Here is a 26651-nt window from a genome sequence, read left to right on the forward strand (position 1 = left end):
GGACCAAGTGATCTATGAATTTTTATATAAAAATTTTACTACAATTTATTCTTTCCATTGTTGTAAGTTTGTAAACCAACCATTGTTGTGAACCAACTTAATTTATGCAAAATGTTTTGGTTATTCTGGGTATTATAATAATGGACATGTTCAGTTTAACCGAACCCACAGTTTTCCCCCGCGTTCTTTCACATCTGTTTTCTTTCCAAGTGTCCAATTTCGTTTCTCCCTCCAATTCGTTTCACTGTCCTTGAGGGGAGGGACAACATCCTTCTGAATACACTGGACACGACCGGCTTGTGAGTTTCTCTCTAAAACACGAAACACACACAATATAACTATACATTCACACGCACCTTTCTGTTACACATTATATGTGGAAACAAATACCAATCACTCAAAGGTTTCTCAGGAACATTTATGAACAATTTAGAATAATTATGTAACTGAAACTGCGATTAGAAAATTTTGGTTTCAAATTTGATAAATACAATCAATACGGTTTTCAAGCGAGCAAATGCAGCTATATGCTATGACAACTCACCGCGTGTTGTTGAGGGGAAACAATATTGTTTCAATGTCTTATTACTGCATCCATAAAACTCATGTAAATGGACTGGATTAGATTGGATAAACCGCTCACCTCTGATAGCAAAAAACATTCGAGTTACTTTGTCTTTACACCGCTATACTGATATTATGAAATTATGTAAAAATATTTAACTAAATAAATAAATAAAACTAAACCAAGGATTGTTTACACTTGCTTGTTATCTTTAATTAAAAAATTTATTAATTATATTTCTGAAATTTCCTCAAGCACGATTATTTGTATTCAAAAGCATCATCAGTTAATTTATTAATCTTCCCAAGATTACTCGCAATTGACAATGAATGAAATGCATTTATTTCTCGAAGTGTACTTAGCCTCATCAACTTTTTTTTTTTAAATCGTCTCTTTTTATCGTAGTCCCTTTGTGCGCTATATGTGCTCCTTTGAGGACACATGTCAAATTTGTGCAATTATTATCAAAAGACAAACTAAAATAAATGTTTTACTCTTCTCCACTTTTGAATTTCCAAGCCCTTTCTTTGTTCGAGTATTGTTCGTATAAGAATCTGTACACTTTCCCAACTATATAGACGCTTAGAGACTGAGATCATAAAATTTTAATAAGATAAGTAATCACTTCCAATTTCAATCAATCTTTGTCGCTTGGAGGACGATACGATGGGTCACTGATAGAGCGCTCACGTCTAGTTTCAGGCATCCCTGGTTTGATCCCGCCAACGCAAATTTGTGGGGGGGAAACACTGTAGCCGCAGTTTTCTTGGGGCTTTTTCATTTCCAAAAACATTCTCATTCCGCCAATTCTATCATGATCATTCACTTCCATTACAGTCACCATGTTTTCTTCTCTTATCGTTACTGGAAAGTAAAAAATATCCAGAAAGCAACCAAAAGTGTTGTTGAATTAAAGCAGTACTGAGAAATCGGACTATTCGATTACGCATATAACAGTGATGGAATGGGACATGGGCCACTTGGGTCTCGACTTTTGTCCGAGTCATTCGGGTCCGGGTTCGCTTCTCAGACTCGGTCTGATTCGGTGACTGAACGAACCCGGACACCAAATCATATCCGGAAACTCAGATACACCTGGTGACTGAGAAGCAACCGAAATAGCTCTGTAGAATTACTGCAAAAATTTTATTTATACTTCATTAATGATGTTCACTGCTTGAGCTAGGCACCCGATACTTGATGTGACATTTCTTAATCAACATTTCATGTTTTGAATATTTCAAATATAATTTCATGTTTATTCGTATTCAAGCATGTGGTTTTTGATTATAGCCTATACAAAAAAGAATTAACAAAAACTGATTAACCTCAGCGGTATTTTTTATGTTCTAAACAAGAAGCTTTACAGATCGATTAAACATTAACGATCTCTCATATGACAAACATGTGACTTATCTTTTCTTTGTGATTTTGAATGTTGGTACCCTTATAAGCGTTGTAGTTATCTTTCAGTGTAACACTTGACACAAGGAAGCAAGCAAGCGTAAAATAAAATTATATTTAGTGGAAAGGCGATGAAAGAGGAGAGAATCAGGTTTGTTAGAACTGCATTAGTAGCCTGACACAAACTTCTCATGTATATGACAACATTCCATCTCTGGGTTCTATCGAATCATCGGGTCACTCCGGATGATTGGTCATGGTTTCTCAGTCATGGGTTTTTCTGGGTCTGATTGCAATGTCTCTTCCGAGTCATGTTACACGAAATTCGTGACTTATTCCATCAGTGGTAGACTATCTATATGGCAACATCAAACATGTTATAAGAAAAACGAAAAACAGAAATATGGAAAGATATTGAAATATCAAAAAAAAAAAAAAAAAAAGAAAAAAAAAAAGAAAGAAAGAAAACATTGAATATTGAAAATATGAAATACCGAAAACATCGATTCGTAAATATTTCGGTATTGATGTTTAGATATTCGAAGATATCTTATGGATGGATCAATATAGCGAAATATCGCACAGCACTAGTTAGGATGCAGATAAGCATGTAGCCACACGTCTCATATAGACTCGTTCTCGCATTCTCCAAACAAACGATGTTTAAATACACTGTCTAGTATCAAACTCGTTATTTGGCTTGGTCTTCAAAGTAGAATTTCTACCACAGAATTATTGTGGTTTCTGAAACCGCGATAATTTGTGTGCTGTCAATAATTACCTTTGTTATTAAATATAGAAAACAAGTGACGTTCTCTACCTGATCTTTGCTTTTTTCATCATATACAACTCAAGCTCGCATTATGATATTACGGCTCGTATTGGCCGTAATATAAGCCCAACATTTTGTTATCATCTCAATTCTGAAAAATTAGAGTGCGTTATATGTTCCCGACCTTACTAAAATTATGACACTTCTTCATATCATATGCTGCTTCAAGAAAGTTGATTCATCATTTTGGAATAACGATTATACAACAGCATTGTAGAAACTAGCCATATTATACAGCAGCGTTTCCCAACCGGTGTGCCGCGAATGGGCCGCTGGTGTGCCGCGAGGAAATGAAAACAAAATTATTAATTATATAGGAACCTAATTGCAAGACAGGAAATATGTGCATTTAAATTTCACATTACTATGAACCTCTACAATGAAAAAATACTGTAATTGTACTATATTATTATAGATACATTATTACTACATAGATTGTATTTCGAAAACAGAATTTTATTAATATTTAAAATTCTGACGTATATTAACCATGTTAATAAATTATAAGTTTCACACTGTGTTACTTATCTGTTCATTTTTAATGTTGAAAAAAGTATTAATTATCACTGTTATGATCATTATTGTTTCTTTATTGTTTCAGATTATTTCGTAACTTGAAATTTTAAAATCTCATTATATCCTTTCGACAAAGCAAACACTCATACAAATTACCGCAATTCTGTTTTAAAAGTACAAGAGATTTGTTTGTTCGTTCGTAATTTAGTGATCATCCTTGTGACAGGTTGGATACATTCTTCGAAAAAGAAAGCGTATTTTTTAAAAGACTGAGTTCTATATTTCATTGGAATTGTTTTCTATTTTTTTAATTTGAATGAAAAGTAAGTATAATGATTTACGATGGAGGAAAACCAGTGATTGAGCTTTATTCTTTGTGAGAAGGAGGTCAGTAATCAAAGAAAACAAATACGACGGTATTTTCTATTTACAAGTAATAATAATAATAATAATAATAATAATAATAATAATAATAATAATAATAATAATAATAATAATAATAATAATAATAATAATAATACCTATGAGTGTGCCGTGAGAATTCAAGTTAGACCCGTAGTGTGCCGCAAGTTGAAAAAGGTTGGGAAACGCTGTTATACAGCATTGTCGAAACTAACTTTCGGTAGTTAACAGAAGTGGTTTGGCAACGGTTGATGACTGGCAAAAATCAACAGGCAGTGCAAATTCTAGGGATGAGCACAAGACGAGTCGAGAAAGGATTTTCCTGACAAAATTCGAGTCGAGACACGGCTCTTCCAATTGACAAATATACATTTTTCGAGTCGAGACATCGCTTTTACAGCACATTTTCGAGATGAAACAGCCAGAAATCTTGTCTCGTGCGCATCCCTAGCAAATTTTATAACACATTAAAATATGTTAGAGCACTCAAAAACAATTAGAAATACGTCAGATGCACATGTGTGAAATTGTCCCCTAATAAATTTCGATTCAAAGCCAAAATCAATCATTTGTATTCTATTTGTGATTGATTCTTTTGAAGAAATAATTTATTTCACCAACAAAAACGAAATATTTAAAAAATAAAGCTCATACTTCACCCTATCCTCAATTTTCAAAATTTGATTCAAAACTAGGAACGCGCACAAGACAAGTCGAAATTTAAGTCTGTCTCTACTCATATGAAGAAAATGCCGTCTCGACTCGGCGAATTCAAAATCTAAAGCCATCGTTTGTTTGAAAAATATAAAAATAAATTTTTACATAATACATATGTATATAGATACTTTATACACACACACACACATTATTTATATTTACATTATAAAGATATGCTTGGGCCTTGAATCGAAATTTTGAAAATAAGTGAATATCGTTTCACAGTGTGGAACTAAGACTTCCAAACTATGTGAATTGAATACTCAAACATGAAGTAGTGCATCTGTAAGTACTTGTTGTAATAGAGTAATACGATCAAAGATAGAACCTGTTACTCGGACGCTGAATTCATATCAAAAAGCCATTAGTCGCTGTTACTTATCGTTTTTATTCTATGTCGATAAAGGTTGAAACTAAAAATCGTTTATTTCAATCACTTTCGGATTGAATAGAGGCCTAAGGAAGAAAATCAAACCTATTTTTGGGACACTGAATTAATTGCTAAAAACCACATCTTGATAGCATTTACAGTTTTCGCTTTACGGAGATCAGTACTGAAACCGGAAGTAATAGTATATTTTAGTCAATTTCGGTTTCGGTAGAGTTTGTGGATAGTCATAACATGTCGTCTTGAGACGCTCAATCGTTTACCAAAAAAAAAAAAAAAAAAAAAAAAGGCTTTTGGCTATCTATTACCGACATAAGTTAATGGTTATAAACAATGAAACCGAAAATAATAGTAAATTTGAACCACTTCTTGTTTTGGTAGTGTTGTGGATAGTCATATTATGTTGTCTTGAGATACTGAATTGTTTGTAAAAACTGTTTCTTGCTATCTGTTACCATTTTCGTTCTATGGTGAAAAAGTTGAAACCTAAACCGGAAATAGCTAATTTGAATCACTCCCAGTACTAAAAGAGAATTAACGAAGCAAGTGGAACTTACTCTTAAAACGATAAATAGTTTTCAAAATACCGCTTTTCTATATACCGGTATGTTACCGTTTTCGTTCTATGGCGATAAACGTTGAAACGGGAAGTGTCTCATTTTAACCACTTCCGGTTTGAATAGAGAGTTAACGGAGGAGATGGCAACTATCCTTAGTATTCTGAATGGATTGCAAAAATTCGCATCACGATATCTCTTGCTGTTTTTGCTCTGATACTTGTCAAGAGATCGACAGCGCCCCTTATGCACAGCATAGTTTGGAAGTCTAAAAGAGGGATCAGTGTGAAGTTGGCCAAATTAATTTTGTAAATATATATTGAATTGTTTCGAAACGAACTATTTTTTTCAAAGCTGTCAATAACAAAGGATTGATTTTGGTTTTGAATCGAAATTTAAAAAGGGAGAGGCTCCATACACATATGAAAATACCGATATATTGTTTTTGATGCATTTATTTTTACACAGTCGTGCAACAGCATTATCATTCTGTGCATACATATATTCAAAATTGCGAGTAATATGAAAAATTACTCCATTTTACGCAATTAGGTGAATCGTATGATGTATACCGATGCTTGAGTCAAAAGTTACTCGCAGTGGTTGATGTAGGTACATATTTTGGAAGAGGTTTCTCATAGTTTTTTTAAGGGGGCGTTAATCTACGGCTTAAGTGGAATCCAAACCATATGAGCTCCCACCGGGAATCAAATTCGAGTCTCCTGCGCCGAAGACGCTTATGCTAAGCATATAAGCAATAGCTTATAGACTATTTTGTGTTTACATAGCGTAGACATATAGTATCTAAATTACTACTTTGAAAAAAAATGGATACACTGTAACAGCTCCTTTCTCCATAAAAACAACACTGACGCCCACCGCTGTTGCTTCATGCATGTATTTACGTTACATGCTTTCTTAATAAACAAACAAAAAAATCGAATTTACACCTTTCATCTTTTTCTGCATCTCATAATGCATAGGGAGGGAGTTCATATATAAAAATATACTCTCTAACATGTAAGAGTATAGTTTTTATATATAACAATAAACTTAGCAAGAAATCTCACTATACTTGTTTTCTTCATCCGAAAAAGAAATAAAAAGTACGGCTCTCGTTTCCCTTATATTTCCTGGACGTGACATTATGTTGGGTAATGGAATACACTGTGAGGATCGATCTTTCATGTTGATCTATGCACTAGCCCAGAATCTTAAACTTTCCGATAACGCGGACCCCCTGTTCATTCGGGAAGTGATCTGCGGACCCCCTTGTAATGCTAATTTGAAATTTCACATGCTATTAAAATATACTAATTAGAATTATTACTGACAAGAAAAAGATTCAGAAAATTTATGCAATAAGTAATATATTCTAAAGATACATGATTGTTTCCTAGTGAAGGATATTTCAATTGAAAATACAGTAAGTTTCAAGACTAAAAATCATTTTTTTTTAAAAAAGGGAATTCACTTGATAAACAACGTTCTCAAATCTGTGGGATCACTAATGTGAGAAATGAAATTCTTTGTGTTTTTTCCATAATTGCATTGAAATGTGGAATCAGTGATGAAAAATTTCCGGAAAATTTATATTGTCTTCATCGCTAAATAGCGTTATGACTCCACACCAATAGTACATGAAGGTTTAAAGGAGTAACGCATTTCAAAATTCCTATGCTGGATAAAGAATTCAAATTTTTGTACTTTACCCGTTAATACATTGTACAGATCAAAGGTATACGATATGAACTTGTGTGCCTGAACTCCTCTTTATAACGTTGTGTATACGCCACTGGGGGTTCTTGTGTTCAATTTGAGTTGTCATTTCTGAAATCTTTTATTAAATCTGTGCTGAGCAAATGTATTTCATTGCAAGTCCAGTATCACGTGAAAAAAGACAAGCAATATACTGAAAATACCGAAAAAAAAAGTGTTCTCAGCAATCGGCATTTTCGCTATTCAGCGTTCTTTACCAGAAATGGAACGATTAGCTTCAAACTCCTCTTCCGTACAAGCTGCAGATTACTAGACAGTGGTCAGTGGTGTCAGGTTACTTAGAGGGATGGAAGTATCGAAAAAGAAAATTCCTACGAAGGTCGCAGACAAACGACATCCCACACCCTCTGCCCCATCCTGCGCGAGGAAAAAAAAATAAAGAAGGGGAGGTAAACTTCTAACTCAATCTTCCAAATCGGGTTCGACAACACTGCCATCTATTTTTGTAAATTTCGTAAAAACTGAAAGCTATGCCCCCTGCGAACGTAAAATTGTACTTCTTTCTGACGACACTATTTCATCCCTTTAGACTAACCTTAAGCATCTTTAATATCGAAGGACCGGGCGCACCCTCGATTTTGTTGCAGAAAGTGCGTTCCTTCGTGCAACATGGGAACCCATCATCTCAAAGAACAATATCATTAATAGTACAACTTTTCACTGCGACTGTAAATCGCATAATTGCACAAGATTTACACCTAGTAAAGAGGCACACAAAGCTCGAGTTCATATGTTTCGTCCCTCACGTATTATAGAGAGGAAAAGAAACAATCAAAAGTTGTACAAACGCCGTCTTTCAGAGGAAAGGAGGGAGTTTGTAGTGACTTTGGATAAGGCATGGGTGTGTCTGTTGGAGTATGACAAAATAGGGCCATTTTCTATCGTCCCTGTGATGCCAGAGGCTGCTTTGACTGGGTATGTGAATGTGTGGAAAGTTTTGCGTACGACTTTATAGTTGGTGGTAGTTACTACTACAGTGGCAAAATTATGCTGCGCAAAGTGGACAAAAAGCTAAAATCAATGTAGCTTATAAGAGCGAATGGCATATGAAACAGGAATTCGTGCAATCCCTTTTATATATATACTTGTAAAATCGCCTGACGCTTCTTCCAACAGGAATTTAGACTCACCGTTATTCCCATGAAGCTTGAAATAAGTACAGGTATATTCATATTAAGTTGAATTATTTTATCTTTTCATAACTAGAATTTTTGGTCTTGTTAAGCTTGATGTTATAGTCAATTTAAACACAAAGGAAAAGAAAATGTTCTAAATCACACGAACTTTTTTTTTTAAATAAATAAATCGAATGTAATTGTAGGTGGAGCGGAAATGCTTACCAGAGAATCAGCCTAGAGTTCTTACGCCTGAAGAAATTGCTGCACGGAGGGAGCAAGCAAGGCAGCGTCATATGGAAAAGATGGCTCAACAACAGTCAGCTGCATCAGGAGGTTAGTTGCCAGAAATTTTCGTAACATTTTATTTCTTAAAACTGACATTTCTTGACTCTTAGATACTTGTCTGTCAAAATCAAGTAAGAAGCTTACAAACTATTGGCCAGTTCGATACATAGAAAATATTACAAAAAGTTTAAGTCCAAGTTAGGAACAAACTCTTGCGCCGTGTGCTTATGCATTCAGAAATACACTTTTCATCGAATGATTACTTACGGTATTCTACCCAACTACCCTCCACTTCTCTTTGTCTAAAATAGTGGGTGAGGTACTCTTTCCATTCAGACGAAAATAAACAGGAACGAGTTTACAAGGTTTATAGCTCTAAAGCCGTCTCTTTCATTCGTTTGTTCCGAAATACCTTTCTAGAGCCCTGAAGAAAACAAAATGTCACAAAATGTTCCTAAAGCTTCATAAACGTCCTTATTTGCATTCTTTCCCTTCTTCAAAGGCTGCATATCATATCAACCTAGAAAGATAGTCCTTGTGAAATCTATGAAAATTGTTAATTGTTTTGTGCTTCCCAAAGTCTGTAATGCGAGTGCAGAGCTCTAAAAACTACGGACAGAAATGAGTGTTATTCATTTCTTTTCAGTAATTGCAAACAAATGTTCCAGTTGGCGCCATTTGGGCAGGACAGAAGGGTGTAATTGCCCCCTCCCTTAGATAAATAAATACATATTGTTTGATCACATGTATAGTAATGTAATAAAAAAAGACCGATCCCAGCTCGCGCCAAGTAAACTTTGTGGTGGACAAACACCGTGCACGTAGGTTTTCCCGTTTCCTCCCACTTTTTAATTCCACCATTTCCTTTTTTGCTTATCGTCACCGTCTCCTTAGCCTACCCCGTATAATCGTGGGACGGAAAACATAGATTTCATTTCATTTTTTACTAATAAAAAAGTGAAACTATCATGTCGGCGGAAAATCTCCGCCTCCCCCCTCCCTCGGACCCGGACAAAATCTAAAATGACGGTGCTTTTAACAACAAACCTATATAGTTACGATAGCACATTGCTAGAGTGCTTACATTTGGTTTCAAGGGTCGAAGGTTTGATCCCAAGCCATATGAGTTCATGGACAACATTGACAGAGAGAGAGAGAGAGAGAGAGAGAGATTCAAATATGGAGACAGAAAGGAATGATTTACATATACAAGTTTAGAATTGGAGGAAAAATGATCGGACAGCATCCGTATTATGATGAAAATTGTTACTTTGTAAAACAAGAAGGAAAGGTTCCGATCTGCGAAGTCGTTAGGCAGTTGTCGAATTAAGATGGGGAACTCTTTTTAGAGCATCAGATGATTACGAAGGGACAGAAAGATCTTAAGATCTGGGGAATTAAGAATTTAAAAAATCTTTAGCTTCGAGCCGGGTTTCGAACCATTAACCTTTAAGTTATCGATCCCTGACTTTATCCTCTCAGCCATGGAGAACTCTACGTAGTCTGTCATATAATCTTCCTTTACCTACTAGAATGGGATATTCCAAACGTTGACATAATGGATGCGCCGTTCAGATGGGACGCAGACCTCTTGTAGCTTAGTTATAGTGTGTATAATGAACTTTCTCTTGTTCATGAACACTTTTTAAGTCAGTAAAAGTTTATTCCTATTGTGTCCCTTAAGTTATATTTGATAGAACTATGTATATGATAAAATAATGCCAAATACTTTGCGTTGTTGTCTGTTAATGAATGTTTAATGTAAGGGATTCCTACTTGGATGGTCTTAGGTTCGAATCCCGATCATCCTTATTGAGTTTTTCTTCTAGCTACGCTCATACCGTGCATTCCAGAAACTCAATTTTGAAGTAAATTTTGTGGCAATTAGTTCAAGAGTAAATTATATTCAAATATGATATTTGTTATCACATGCTTTTCTTTAATTTGCGATGTTTCAATGTTGATATTAAATCCTACTACATTAATGTAATTCATTTCCCTACGTCATATCATGCTGAATGTTTGCACAACGACGACAGTCGGGTAGTAATAAAAGAATTCCATTGTTACTGTAAAATATATATATATATATATTGTTAATACATGCGTATTGAACAAGATTAAAATTGATAAATAAGTGAATTAAGAATAAAGTTTTCAAAATTAAATTTAGGCTTCAGTATGAATTAACATTGGGAAAGATTAAGACATTACAAAACTATGTCATACGCATTGTTTGTTTACATTGACGTGACAGCAATAAAAACAGACATTAGCAAAATTAAGTAATGTTATGATAACGAGTACAATAATTAAGAAAATGCAATGTCAAATGTTTTGTAAAATGTTTGTTAACAGAAACACACAATTTTGGATATGTCAAAATGGTCAGATTTGCAGATGTGGATGTCTGGAGATTTCTATCACTTGATGATATTGCAAAAACACAAGGTTTGGCAATGAGACAGGTAAACACTGAAAGATGTCATCAGATGATGTAGCAGTTTACCCAACCAAGGAAGAAGAATAAAAAGACGATTTTTGAGGGAATCAGAAAAGTTGGAAAGAAGTCGGGAGAAGAGAGTCGAGCAGTTGCTACTCAAATAATACTCGAATAAGTCTCGAATATATCGTCGAATATATATAAATATATAAAGCTTGACTCAGAAAAAAAGTACGGTAAACCATACGTTGCAACATGGACAACGAATTTAGTATATGTGTAAATTACCATCTGAATAATTTATTGTGGGGTGTAAGACATTGAAACCATTCCTAAGAGGGGGAGAGATGACATGTAAAAAAGTAATAGAATACGAAAAATATTGGTGTCGAATTCATAGTTTTCTGGTTCGAAGAGATGGGTAGTGGCACTTCAGATGAGCGCTCCTTACTTGTTTTTAGCCCTGCATAAGTGGAAAATGGCTTTATAAATATAGTTTTCCTTTCAAGTGTGATTGTTTAAAAAAACTTGTCCGTCAACTTTAGTTTGTAATTATTTTCTTCCTCTTAGTTATAATTACATATTTTTTCTATTTCTGTTTTATTCTTTTCTACATTTCTTATATACATGGTATGTCTTATTCGTTTGAAGAGAAGCTTATGACGGCTCTGAGCAGCAGGAACATACACAGGATGTAGGCCCTCGCGGTCCAGAGCCCTGTCCCCCCTGATATCACTACTTATCTGTAAATTTTACCTATTTTTAGAGATGATGTTAGACATTTTAGTACAGTATGTCCTCATATTGAATTCGGACCCTCAAAAAGCTTTCTATTCCTGAAATAAATTTCTGCCTATGCCCCTGCTAAGCAGTGACGATTTTAGCTAGTGATCAGGGGGTAATGCAACGACAATTCCCCAGAAATCATATCTCTGATAGGTCTGGATGTGACACCGGTATTTGTGCATTACCACTTTTCACCCCAGTGTATTGAGACTCATGCCAAAGGAACTGTTCGGAAATCTTCATTGGTTCTCTCCTCGGACCCTCATGCCAATGGGTCCGACCTTAGACATATACTACATCTGGAATGGCACTATTTATATCAGTGATCCCGAAAACTATGCATTGGACACAAATATAGAACATTTTCGATTCTTTTGCCTGTCACCCTCCCACTCTGACCTCCACGCCAACCAAGGCTTCACTCGTACTTAAGCATCATTAACAGTGTCACTATTCATCTTTGTGAGCTGAAAACTATGAATTCGACACTAATATCGTTCGTATTTGACTACTTTTACATGTCACCTTCCTCCCTTATTGGGGATGGTTTCAGTGTCTAGCCCGTAATTATGGAGGAATTTCAACCAACTTAAGTATACCTATAAGTTATCATCGTGTGATCTTTTTCGAAGAGGAATTCGGTGACAATTTTTTCAATACCAATGTTTTTTTTTTTTTCTTTCTTCGAAGATTGCCAGAGAACTCAACGTCATCTGCACGATTGTGCTATGAATATAGGTTTTAATGGCGTTTAGTTCACTGAATGCTCGCTTAGGTGCTGCTCTCATCACAGGAAGAGTAAAATACAGTTATATAAGAGTAGGGGTCTAAACACATACGGAACACCACTAGTAATGACAGTTATTTAAGAATAAAACTTTAGCTAATTCATTCTAAGTTGAAATTTCACACAATCTTTTCCTTTATTACTGTCCGTTAAAGTTGTTGCAGCAAGGAGGTGATAAATGTTTTGAGTAGATTTTACAGTCTACAGTTCTTCACAACTTCCTTTTCTTCTAAGGTTGAAATAGTGTGCATTCTAGACATTGAGGAAAAAGAGTGAAATTATATGAAAACCTACAAAGAGGAATTATGAAACATAAATGTGGCCCCTTCTGCCGTGGGCTTCCCGCACCGCGCTCCGGTTAGTTACGCCACCGTTCAGAGTGCATGATGCAGGTTTCCTTTTTAGGAAAATTTTCTAAGGCAGTAAGAGTTTTTTTTACTGATGTGTGAATTGAGTTGTATTGGGTAGAACTGTCTGATAAAGTAGACAATATACTCAAACACAAATAATCTTTTTCGAAGTTCTAATGGAAAATGAAACAAATCGTCTTAAATATGTTACTTTTTGAAGAGGAAAAGATCAAAAAAGTTATTGCACATTCTCATAATGGTGTCATTTGGATGCGTATTTATAACTTACAAATAGTCATGTTTACGTCATGGCTTATTAGATGAAAAGAGTATATTACGTCACACACCGCTTTAGATAAGGAGAGGTGGAGGAGGGGGTGAGTAGGGTTGTAAATAACGGAGGTAATTAATCGATGAGAAGTGTATTTCTAAATGCATAAGCACATGGTGCAAGAGTTTGTTCCTAAGTTGGACTTAAACTTTTTGTAACATTTTCTATGAATCGAACTGGTCAAGCTTCATATTTATTACTCTTTTTAATTTTGTTGTATTTTTCAATGGTGGCTTGTAAGTATTCTGTAATGTACTGAGATACATTTGTTCTTCTTAAGAAATAAAAAGAAACAAACAATAATTATGAAAAAGCATAGTAGTTGTTTAAATCAGTGGTCCTCAACGTAAGCATTCTTGTTTCTGAAGGGGCGCTGGAATAATTAATAAAAAAGGAGATTGGGGAGGGGGCAGTGGAGCCGCATCCATGGTTGGACAATACCGCGGGTTTATAGCTCATGTTTATAGCTCATTGTTTGAATTATGACCGTTCATTGTGTCATTCATGAACAGCATCTTGTTGCTAAAAATTTTAATGAAAGGTTGTGCGAGTCTTTGAATTACGTTATAAGTGCTCTTAAAAAAGTCACATTCTTTGAAAGATCATTTTTTTTCCCCCATAAACTCTGTCAAGAAAATTGCGAAGAGTTTGAACGTCTTCTTTCACACGGAGGTGACGTGACTCTCGTAAGGGTAGTGTTTGCTGCATGTTTATGAACTTTTTGACACGGTAGTTGAATTTCTTCAGACGATTGGTCCAAGTCTAAGTGACACCTTTAAACTTCGACATTTTGATGTAGCCGATCTCTCTGATGTATTTGATAAACTCAATGTAGTCTACACAAAGCTACAAGCAGACTGAACGAATTTCGTTAAGGCTGAGGGAATCATCTCTTCATTTATCGCTAAACTGGACCTTCATACAAGTAACCTAAGTCGTCGGTCAATTGAAAGCTAAAAGGAACTTCAAGAAAGACATTCAGAAGTTTTTTGCTTTCATCTCAAATGGCTCAAGGAAGTCATGGAAACTAGATTTCAAGACCTTTGTGCCCTCGAAGTACCAACTTCGACCAATTCATTTTCAGTGGATACCACAGAAATTCAACCAAGATTGCAGGAACAACTGATAGCTTGAAGCACGACTGTGAAGACAAATCTCTCTCGAACAGTAGGGTATGGTTATATGTGCTTTTGGGTTAATACAAAGAAATTTTGCCCTCTCCTGTGGCAAGCAATAAAATTACTTCTTTTAGCCTTTTCTTGTATCTAGTTAGCGAAGAGGAGTTTCGGCGCTATACAACAGAACCTCACAGAAGCGAGAAACGAACTGCAAATAGTGAACGGGGTGACTTGACACTACGGCTAACGAATTTGAAACCTGACATTGTTAAATTGACCTCAGCTGATCAAGTTCAAGGCAGACATTAATACACGTAAAGGATACTAACATTCCGGAGATATAATTTTACTGTAATTTGTTATATCTTGAGTTCGTAATGTTACAGGAAGTAAGTAATCTCACTTTGTATTTGTCTTTGTATTTCTTTTCACCAGCTCATTCTTTGGACAGTAAACAGTCAATGGTGATTTTTTTATTATTATTATTTGTCGTCGTTAAGAAAAAACATCTACAGGCAATAGTACAAATTGTAGTATAGTCTTTAAACATTGTAACTTCTGGTTCTATGATATCCGAACTCCCGACGACTGGTTCTATGCTATCAGAACAATAGCTAATTGTTCAAGTTGTTGTATTGCTTAATATAAAGTTCGTATTTGTATTCCTAGAAGTTTCTAATAAGAAGTTTGTCACTTCCCGTTGGCTTTTTACTGTTTCGAGGGAGAGAGTAAAATCTTTGCCTTCAAATGCTCCTAGTTAGTATTGGTATAGTTTAAAATGGGGATATTTTCAATAGAACAAAATTTTATATTCTTTAATAAAATATTTAACATGCCAAAATTGTGAACGCTAGTTTGTGCTTCTTCAATATTTCTTTTGATCAGCCACTTTAAAAAACTAAAAAAAATGTCTCCATTTATATTCAAGTTTTAGATCAATTTTGTAATGATGAAAGATATCCAATTGACATAAAAATTTAGTTATTATAGCTTTAGAAAAGTCAATCAAAGGAATGCTCATTCGTCTCTTTCTTTTGGAAAGTGAGCAGGACAAGTAAATGTTAAATAACTATATAAAAAGAATTTTTTTTTCCGGAAAAAAATTAAAGAAAAAGACGACTAATCTAAGACTAATTATAGAAACAATATTTCATTTCACTAAGAATTAAAGCTTTTTCGTGTTCTTAGACTGCTTCGACAAAGTTTTACGCCAAGCCTTGTACACTCATGTCCAAAATGATTGTCGCATATCTATAACCGTCTTCTTGTAAGAATATAATTTGATAATGATTTTGCAGGGTACTTTTAATACTGATACTACGTGTATAATCGGGAAATGTATATTTGTGGTAAATTTCTTAGGAAAAGAATTATAAATACGACAATTAGAATGAGTAAAACAAAATGTTGCTAAATGGACAAGAAAGTTTTATTTTCGTTTTATTGTTCTTATTTACTGCTCTTTTGACATGAAATTTGTCACATACATGTCTTTCACGATTATACACATACTAACATTATAAGAAATACTGGGCGAATTCGTTATTAAATTATATTCCTACAACAACATATTTATAGAAATGCGACAATAATTTTGGACATGAGTGTACATGGATGGACAAGGGGCGCTCAGGACAATCGCATTCACCAAACGGAGTGCTAGGCTCGATAAATAATAATAATAATAATAATAATCTACCTAATTATTCATAAGTGCTAATGTAAGATATGTTTAGAAATTGTTTCAACTTATAGTCCATTTCAAAACATAACGTCCTCAATAGCGGAAAATATTCGTAAACTTATCCAGTGACGTTTTCTTAGTACTCTAAATACGATAACACGAACGGAGTCTCTTAGTTGTAGGTTTAGCAAGATTTTGCCGTTTTCTTAGTAATGAAAAGGTAGCTGCCTTCAGAAGAAAAATACGTAAGAAGTGCTATATGTTGTGAAATGAACTATGTCTCATTGATAGATAGCTTACTTCTTGCGCGAAGGGTCTCTTGTTCGATTCTAGGCTGTGCAGGTGTACAATATCGTTTCCGTAGATTTTCTAGGTGTTCTCTCTTTTCCTCCCGTTGTCTTCTTTGTACGGATCTTTCATAGTCATCATTTATATACCTTATGTGTGGTGGCCCTTAAGGAAAGTCACATATCTAAAAACTAAATTTTTATCACTAAAAGTTACGGGAAGAACACTTACCTAATGCCGTAAGAATACTTACCTAATGTGATAAGAACACTTACCTAATACAATAAAACACTTTTCTAATGCCATAAGAACACTTTTCTAATGCCATAGGAACACTAATGTCATAATTCTTGTATACAACAATCAAAACATTAGGTAAGTTTTTTCTTAGCTTGCAGCAGTAAACATTAATTTTTATCGATATGACTTCCTTCAAGAGCAGCCACTCATTTGTCATCATCTTTAGCTTATATGGCGTATCCATGAGACATTAAAGTGAAGATCTAATTTTATTTAAGTTCTTTATTGAACTCTTTCAAGAGTAATGGTTGGTTGTCGCATTGTATGTGTGAAAAATGAAATGAAATCTTTGAGTTTTACGTCCCACGGTTATGCCGGTTAGGCTAAAGGAGACGGTTGTATGTGTGAGATCCGAGTTCTGTTCCCAGGGTAGGAACTTGCATGATTCAGAATTCATTTTAAACTGCAGAAAGTACCAAACATTTTGGCCTATCGCGGCAGTGGCCGGGCCTAGAGTCGTCGTCTTGGTGTCAGAATGTTGCCACACTCAGTACGCATCCAGCTGTAGTAGCATGAGGACTGTGACGCTTGTAGTGATCTTTCTGTGACGTGTTTCAATGTGCGCTGCAATAAAAAATCCCACCTCTTGTGAGGTGAGTTTTGTGATTAGTTTTTTGTTGGCAAAAAACCACAATTCAATTGAAATCCATCGCCAACTGTATGAAGGGTACGGACATGGAATAATGAGTGAAGGCCGAGTAAGACAATGGTGCATTGATTTAAAAAATGGCCAAGCATACCCGAGAGCTCGTGGATTGTTTTGAATGGAAGGTGTTCGATCATCCTCCATACAGCCCGGATTTAGTGCCGAGCGACTACCACCTCTTCCCAGCGATGAAGACATGGCTCGCTATACAACGCTTTGATACTGACGCCGAACTTCATGCTGGTGTAAGCCAGTGCTTGAAATCGCAAGCGGCAGATTTCTACCGCGACGGTATTGAGAAACTTGTACTACGATATGATAAGTGCCTTAATTTTCATAACAATTATGTGAAAAAATAGCTTAGGAGTGTACCTTTCAAATACATATAATGTAATTTGGTTGTTCATTCTGTTACTTTTTTAAAAATTTCAAAACGTCTATTACCTTCTGGACAGCCCTCATATATATGCAGTATATCCAATGTGAAAGGACGTTAAATGTGCTTGGATTATTTCAATTAATGCCTTTTCCGAAGAAGCTCGTATTACATTTTTTAAATTTATTTTGCACAAATGAAAATTTATTATGAGTTAGCGTACATGTAAGTGTAATTGAGAAAATATTTGGTATCTTTTTTTTTAGAAGTGATAGAACTTAATGCTGAACCAAGTAGTGGAAGTTCTGGTCCAGAAGATAAAGAAGGCGCTGGGGAAACTCCAGAAGAAACCGATGATGTATTTGTCGCTTTTGCGCGAGTTTTCAGTGGAACAATACGCAAAGGACAAGAATTATATGTTTTGGGACCTAAGCATGATCCAGCGGATGCATTGGAGAGGGTAAGACATTATTATATTTATTTACCAATAAAGTTTAATGTGAGGATTTCGAGTACCTTGTCAATTTCACGACATGAATGTGCAGTTTAATAGAATATCTTCTATCAGAAATCGAACCCAGGATGACATTCACAGATGGATTTTTTTCTTTTTTCTTTCTTTCTTGTATCTCGTTTATATATTCTTCTTCGGCGTTTCACTTGCTGTTGTCACCTTGAGTCTGTTTCTGTTTTCCACTTTCGATATTATTTCTAGTTTTTGCTTCCTGGAAAGTGAAAACTGCCTGTTCTCGAGGAAGTACTCCTTAAATTTAATTTTACAGTGGTATACAAAATTTTTAATACACATCAAATAATTCAAAATTATATCACACTAGAAAAAAGTTTTTTTGGAAGATCATTATGCGTAGTATATTATTATAAAATTAAGGAAAAAATACAAGTTTATATAACATTCTTTTTTCAGCAGCTTGCAAAATGTTTCTCTCCGTGCAAACAAAGAAAATATTAAATTAACGAGAAATATTCTGAAGTTTTAGTTTCATTTCCTCGCATTTAGTCAGCTATCAACTAATTGTCGAACACGCTTCAGTAGGTGATAATCTCGTTGTGTGCCTTTCCCTGGTTTAATCTTCAGTGCCAACTGTTGTTACTGTGATAATGATGATGATGATGATGATAATAATAATAATAATAATAATAATAATAATAATAATAATAATAATAATAATAATAATAATAATAATAATAATAATAATAATAATGTTCACAATATCTTCTCTCCTCACTAGTAACATACTAATTAACTAGTTTATTATTATTATTATTATTATTATTATTATTATTATTATTATTATTATTATTATTATTAAATTTCAGATGGCATTTTTTTTCCAAGTTTTCCCTCCGTGGATCGTAGGCTAAGGGAAGTTGACTCAGACTGAGACAAATTCGAAGACCTTCTGCCTTGTAGCTACTTATCATAATGTTTCTGTAAAAGTTGTTTGATTGATCACTTTTCAATCCTTTCCATGAGAATGGAAAGACATGATCGATTAAAGAGTTTCCGTAGAGCACAAGATAACGGAACAAAATCGCGGAATTCTCCGGTTATTATATATATATATATATATATATATATATATATATATAAGCAGGAAACTGTACCTTCATGTTAATATGAGGTTTCTGCTCGTGGGAAAGAATGTTGTTTATAAGTTCATTCATGTAAAGCTCATTAACTTTTTTTTTCTTTCTTTTTGGATAGTTTCAAATGATATTTAATTCATAACAATAATTCCTAATGCTGAATAGGATCAACATTTTCAATGAAGTCATTCTCAGATTTTTGTAACCACTTCGTGGATATATATTTGACGTGTTCTAGATTATTGAGTCTGCCTTATACTTCAGTCGCACTTGAAACCGAGAGGTTTATCAGGTATTCTGTAGCAAGGAAAATTAGTGCTTTTGAGGTACTAATCAGAAAATAATTCTTTTTTCTCATGCGACCTTTTGTGAAGTTTAGTTTACTTTTAATTTCCAGCCGTGCTAATAGATCTGAAATTCATTGTTTCAGTTTTTTTTTATATATTTAATATGACCTCGGGCAGTTATCTTCATTAGTTTGTATTTTATTAACCTCTTAATACATGATGACATCAAGTAACATTAGATAGTTTAGTAGAAATATTGAGTATCCTTTAATGAAAAAAATGTTCAGTTCTTGCATGAAAACAATATTGTGTCAAGAATAATAATTCTTAATACTCTCAAAAGGTCACAGTGCTTTTGTTTCTTTCTTGCTTTTTCGTGATTGTATGTTTGATGTTGAGTTACGCATTTAAAAGTAATTCGAGAAGGGATTAGCTAAGAAAGCATTGAAAAATTTATTTGTTTTGAATCTACTTTTAGGATAGGTACGTTGTCTAGAAACAAAAGACTCCGAATGGTTTTATACTGTGCTAATCCATCATTATGTTCAAAATATATCTTCTCAAAATCCAGCTTTTTAATATTCTTGCTCCTTCTAGTTTCTTGCCATATGCAAATCAGTGGAAGATGAATCAGTTAGAACTCTATATACTCTGTAGGGGCCGCGGTGGCTCAGTGGTAGAGAGTTCACCTCTGGTTCGGGTCCCGGGTTCGAACTCTGCTCCTGCCAAGTGAACTTTGTGGTGGACGAACACCGTGTGCGTGGGTTTCCTTGGAGTTCTCCCGTTTCCTCCTACTTTCTTCATTCCACCATTTCATTCATTTCTCATCATCACCGTGGGGGCGCGGTGGCTCAGTGATAGAGCGTTCACCTCCGAGCTTGGGGCCCCTGGTTCGATCCCAGCTCGCGCCGTGTGGACGAATGGACGAATCTCGGGGTTCTCCCGTTTCCTCCCACTTTCTTCATTCCACCATTTCATTCATTTCTCATCATCACCGTCTCCTTAACCGGCATAACCGTGGCACGTAAAACTCAAAGATTTCATTTCATTTAATTTTTTATATACTTTGTATATATTTACCATACAAATTACGTATGTCGCTTATATTGGATGTTTCGATATACATAATTACCTACAAGATATTGGATGATCTAATGTAATTTTCATAAATCAAACCTTCTATATTTTAACTTCAGTATCGTTTCTTGGTAAGATAATTGTTTGGATTTTTAAGATACAGTTGATGCATTTTTTCGGTGAAGGAGTATAATGCTTGCAAATGATTGACTCTGTCGTTTTATAACTGCATATAGATTAGTTTAAAACCATTTTTTCTAGAAATAACCTATGTTATATATTTGCAGTGATACCTATTTGTGAGCAACATTTAAGGCTTTCTATCCACAGTATACTTTATATTTCTGACTTTAAAAAACTACTTCCTGCGCTTCTCATAGTTCAACTTTTCCGAGCTCTGAGTTTATTTTATTTTCACAACGGGAATTAAAATAATTGTTGATAGAGAACTAAAAACATTATATTAACAATATCATTTAGATATGCTTAATTACAATCACTTCTGTCTAATATATTTTGTGATGAAAATTTGTATTTTAACAAACATTTCCCGAATATAAGGCTCACACTCTTCTTGTACTTCTGAATTATTCGTTCTTACGTTGTATCGACAAGTCCAACATATAACTTCGTTTTATCTGTAAACAGCGGAAATGAAAGAAAACAAATTTACGAAAACTAACATAAAACATTTTGAACAAAGATTAGTTAAATTTTTTGAAGGAAAAAAGAAGAAAGAAAAAAAAAAAAAGAATAGTAACAAGATGTTTATGTATAGAATCCATAAAATTATATCCAACTAGTAAGTCTAATATAAATAGTTGAAAAAATATTGTTTTCTGTTTCTGGGAACTTCGATGCCCTGTTTCCTTGCTTCTTCTTGTACACAATGTCAACATTTAGTTGACTATTTTTCATTGTTTTCAAGGTTCATGCAGTGTTCTGTTCACATTCTAATGTACTGTATACATACAAGATAGACTGGCGACCTATCTATCTATCTTTCTCAAGATTCTGGATGACATTTTTACATAATTTTACTGAATGACGCGTCTAATCTAATCTTACCTTTCAACTTGTCGATGGTTTACGCTGTAGTACTGCAGACTTGATATTTCTGATTGCTCCAAACGAAGTATTCTAAGAGACAAGACAATGCGACATGTCACGCACTCAGTGCGGTGATAACATTTTTACAATCGGAGTTACAGGAGCATGTTTCCTTTAAGCAGTAGTGAAGTCGCCTGTACGCCATGTTCATGTTATTATGAGCTTAGATTAATTTCTGTGGCGTTACCTGAAAATTAAAGTCTGCAGTGTCAGCTCAAATCACCGACGAACTGAGAAACAGACTTCAACACATCATTAAGAAGTTGAAGCCACAATTTGTGAAAATACTATCTATAATCTTGAAAAAATACAAGTATTGACCAACAGAACCGTTGTAACATTTGGCCGATAGTCAGGGCCGGATTTCCATGTTTTGCGCCCATGGGTCCTAGCGAAATTGCCGCCCCTAACAACATAATCGCATTGCTCTCCTGGATCCACTTTTTAAAATATTACTTTTGCGTTTGCTACTAAATTACAGTTATTACTATTACTTAGGCCCATATTTAGGTAAGTGCTATTCTGTGCTCCAGCACGGGGCGGCAAAATTTTGGATTTTTTAAAATATTCACAATAAAATAATATTTAAAACTCGCAGAATCTCGTGGAAGCGCAAGAAAATATGTTAATCTGTTTAGTTCGCTCTAATTACATAGTTATTACTTAGCTAGCTTATCTGATTATTTTTAAAAAAGTCATCCTCTTTCCCCCTTTCAAGGGGTGAGGATGAACTTGAACATCATGAAAACTGATACCCTTAATTTCAGTGACCCCAAAAACTATAATTCAACTCTAATATTGGTCGTTCTCGGGGGTTGGGGTGGGGTGGGGTGTTATGCTGGGGGCGGCAAATTATTTAGAGCACAGGGGTGCACAATATATAAATACGGGCCTTAGTTATTACTGTTCTTATTTCTTATAACTTATTTTATGTAATATATTTTAATTCTTATATCTGGCCAGCATTTGGAGTAAATTCATTAAAGCTTACCTGGCTTCTGCCTAACGTATTCAACATTACATGGTGTAAAAGACGGCAAAATATAACAATCTTAAATGATTTAAAGAGTTATATTATTGTACCTAAAAATTTACAAATGACGTTTCTGAAACTTTTGTGTATCAATATTGTTTACGTCTTGCTTTATCATTGGCAAAATTAAGTTAAACAGTCAAGTCATTTTCAATGATGAAAAAAAAAAAAAAGATAGATTAACCAGTCTCTTCTGAGAAAGAGTAGATCTCAAATAGTTTTTGATTCTTGACAATGTGGAAAGTGATTTTCCACCGCACAGTTAGTTGCTGCTGTACATTAAAACACTTTTAGGGAAATACTTATGTTAAGATATAAGTCCTGAAGATTTTTCGATATGAGAAATCGGTTGGTGGTGATAGTGACATTTCTTCAGCACTTGCCAACTTCTTTTGAGCGAAAAGTCCTTTTAAACGAGGACACTCAACAACAAACAAAGCTTCCTCGATGTCAGCTGTAACTGACTTTTTTTTTTCCGAAGCTAAAATGGCGCTAATGTAGGCTATACTGCTTCAAACCGAGCGAAATAGGTCTGTTGGTAGAGCGTTGGGTTCGCATTCGGAAGGTCCTGGGTTCAATTATCACCACCGACCATTCTAACTAGGATATTTCCTATATCTTTTCCTTGTTGTTATAGGCCTCAGTGTAAAATGGCCTCCGGGCCGTATCTGGTATTTGTTAAATAAATACACGCCAATTTGTGAAAGTACGAGTGTCGAGCTGGGTACTGCCGCCTTTTCCAGCAGACCATCGACAACTGATCAAGCTACCGTAATAACTAACTGACTTATGACAATATTTGCTACAGCTAATATGCTACAACATTATCGTAGTCACAGTCATTAAAAAATGGCTTTCGCTTATTCCATTGTGTCGTTGGTGAAATATGCATTTTCAATAGTTTTATCGTTTTTAAATATTTTTTAAAAATTGCTGCCCATCAAAATTTGCTGCCCTGGTCCCGCGCCCATGTGGCCCATGTCTAAATCCGGCCCTGCCGATAGTATATACCCTACATAATTTGTAAGAATTGGAGTATCTGTTGCTTTATAAACATTTTTTATTAGCTACAAAGATTTTTCATTTATGTTGAATATCTGGTAGCTTTTAATAATAGTAGTAAAAAAAATCCTATATGTCTGTTTGAAACTGCGCTTTTTTATGTCAATGGATCATTTTCATGTAAGTACAAGTGTATATTATTTTCATTCTTTCCTACAGTTGAAGAAAGGTGAGACGATAGATAGCAAGTTAACGTTAAAAGATCTGAAATCATCTCAACATATAACAAGAGTTAAAATTGATAAGCTGTACATGCTTATGGGCAGAGAGCTACAAGCAGTTGATGAAGTTCCGGCAGGAAATGTACTTGGTAAGTGCTTGTAAATGGTCGACAGCATTGTCTTCTATTATGCTAGTTCTAGTCACCTCAAGTGAGTGTGTTAACCTTTGTTGCGCACAGATCACATTCGTACTATTAGCCATGTACATTTACTATCTCCAATTTAAAGACTATCACAGTTTAATTTTTGTGGTTTTAAGCGTTTGTTCGTGGAGGGGATATAAATAAAGCTGACAGCTGGAATAACGAAGAATCGAATACCGATTTCCTGTAATTGAGCATGGTTGTTGCTTCATCATTGAATTACCAGTGACACCGTCAGTTAATGTGTGTAGGATTAGGATTAGGAATTAGATTTCTGGGCTGTCGGCATCTAAGGCCATTTAGCCCGTCACTTATATGAGGTATGATGTCCCTCGCCGAGCACACTATCCGATGAAAGGAAAGGAAAGAAGTGGCCTGGGACCTATAAGTTAGGTTACAGCCCATCATTTGCCTGGCGTGAATGAGGAAAACTCAGGGAAAAGTTCACTCAAGATTGCTAGCCTAAAAAAGCTGTTAGACTTTTTCGACCGAGTGTCCCCACCGGAAATCGAAACTGAGACCGCTCGCACAAAAGGCGAGGGCGTTAGTGACTACGCCACACGAGGCCACTGTTTTTGTGTTTATTCCATAGGCTTCGAGTATCAATTAGATAGCTTCAGGAAGTTGTTTCGTAAATGCACTCTATCCTGTATAGTATTATCTAATTAAAAAAGAAAATTGTAAGAAATAAATTAAGAAAACAGTGCATACAAGTAGGAAACCATCATAATTTAAATAAAGATTAAAATAAGGATATATAAGGATTTAAATAAAGATTAAAATAAGGATATGTATGTATAATGTTTATAAAACTAATCTTTGTTCAGCCAGCTGTATAGATTGACTGATGCAACAAAAATGATTATGACATTTTATTAGTATTAAGATGTTTTCCGAACTTTCATGACCCTTTTCTCTCACGTATCTTCAATTTTTTTTATAAATCCAACCACAGTTTGGCGAAAATTTAACTCTACTTGACATCTATCTACAAGGAATGGAGCGTTTGCTATGAGTAAAAATTTATCGTGTAATCGTGATACCATCAACCAATAGTCCCAATATTCATAAGATAGTGATTACTCCGGCAAAATAGCTACTACAAACTGTCGTGTTAAGTGAGAGTCGAAGATATGTTCCGTGTTAGAACATCAGCCCGGCAAGCAAACTGAGTTCTCCCTCATTACTTAAACACTTTTTTATACGCAGAGTGTACAGTGTGAAAGCAAAATCGTTTAAAGATGTAATATGAAATCGTACGCAAGGGAAACATTATTAAATGTAATTTGATTGCTGATCTTACGGTTTCAGCAATTTAAAATTAAAACGTATTTCAACTGTTGGCCCTGCAGCTTTTCTTAGGTGGTAAAAGTGACAAAAGTTAAGAAATAGTACTTATTTCACTAGTCTAAACATTAAAAATTATTCACTTCTCATAGAAAACCAAACTCTGTTTTCTTTTTTCATTGATTTCCTTGAAGTGTTAAATGCACTGACTTACTGATAATTAGTTTCAATGAATACACAATAGGAAAGAGAATGAACGTTCCTCAAAGATTATACCTAGTCTGGCCAAAATATGCCTCCACGGAGAAACGTGATAGTTCACTTCCACTATAGATCACATCTTATTAACAATACCTTTCGGATAGATGAATGGTTTTTAGAATCAATCCTACGTGTTAACAAAATAATGGTTACTTACCAAAAAATCTTCCCGCGGGAAAACTAAATATTCTCCAAACGTATCGTTTCGTCTTCAGTGGTAAGGTAACAAAGTCAAAAATGGATGAGAGAAATATGAAATGGGAAAAGGAATATATACCACCAAATATATATACCGTGAGAGATGGGTACTAAAATCACAAGCAGAGCACAGTGAGCAAAAGAACGAGTTGAGTTGAAGGAAGCGCGGTGTCTATGTTACGTCACTATTGCCAGATCCAAAATATACATCAAAGATAGGTAACTAGATTTTTATCAATGTTGCCAAAATCCAGATTTAAAGCCGGTTTATATTTATGAATAAAGAAGAATGATTCTTTAATTTTTTTTTTTTTTTTTTTTAACCTATCACATTAACCTGTTTTCTATTGTGTGTATGTTGTTTTGCGTGAAGTGACAATCCCGATATACCCTCTTCTGACTTTTTTGATTCTCTAATGGGTTCTTTAATTCGGGTGTTAATATTATTTACTGAATCAACAGAATAACTTTTAAAGCCGGTAATATGTTTTTGTAAACTTTCTGGGGGATATTTGGAAGCAGTTATGTTATACTTTGCAAGAATACGTTGCATTTTTGTCGCAAATTGTGGAAAGTTAGGAATTCCTATACAAGTTTTTGCTTCTTTGGAAATAACCGTTTTGGTGGCTTGTACCGATCTGCGTGATTGATTAAACCAGTTTTGTATGGTACGCAACTTATAACCATTTGTG

The 26651-nt window shown here is 34.7% G+C and overlaps 1 protein-coding gene across 3 annotated transcripts in view; it reads left to right on the top strand.

The window, feature by feature from the left end:
• LOC145666417 (elongation factor-like GTPase 1) overlaps nucleotides 1-26651 on the top strand; it is a 642062-nt gene that overhangs the window by 47162 nt on the left and 568249 nt on the right. For all 3 annotated transcript variants that reach the window (XM_081733628.1, XM_081733627.1, XM_081733629.1), the window contains exons 10-12: nucleotides 8482-8611; nucleotides 17939-18132; nucleotides 24009-24159. In XM_081733628.1, coding sequence (XP_081589754.1) covers nucleotides 8482-8611; nucleotides 17939-18132; nucleotides 24009-24159 — 475 coding nt within the window. The remainder of the gene's footprint in view (nucleotides 1-8481; nucleotides 8612-17938; nucleotides 18133-24008; nucleotides 24160-26651) is intronic.

This window comes from Thermobia domestica, chromosome 12, assembly GCF_964235325.1.
Source record: "Thermobia domestica chromosome 12, izTheDome1.hap1.1, whole genome shotgun sequence".
NCBI lineage: Eukaryota > Metazoa > Arthropoda > Insecta > Zygentoma > Lepismatidae > Thermobia > Thermobia domestica.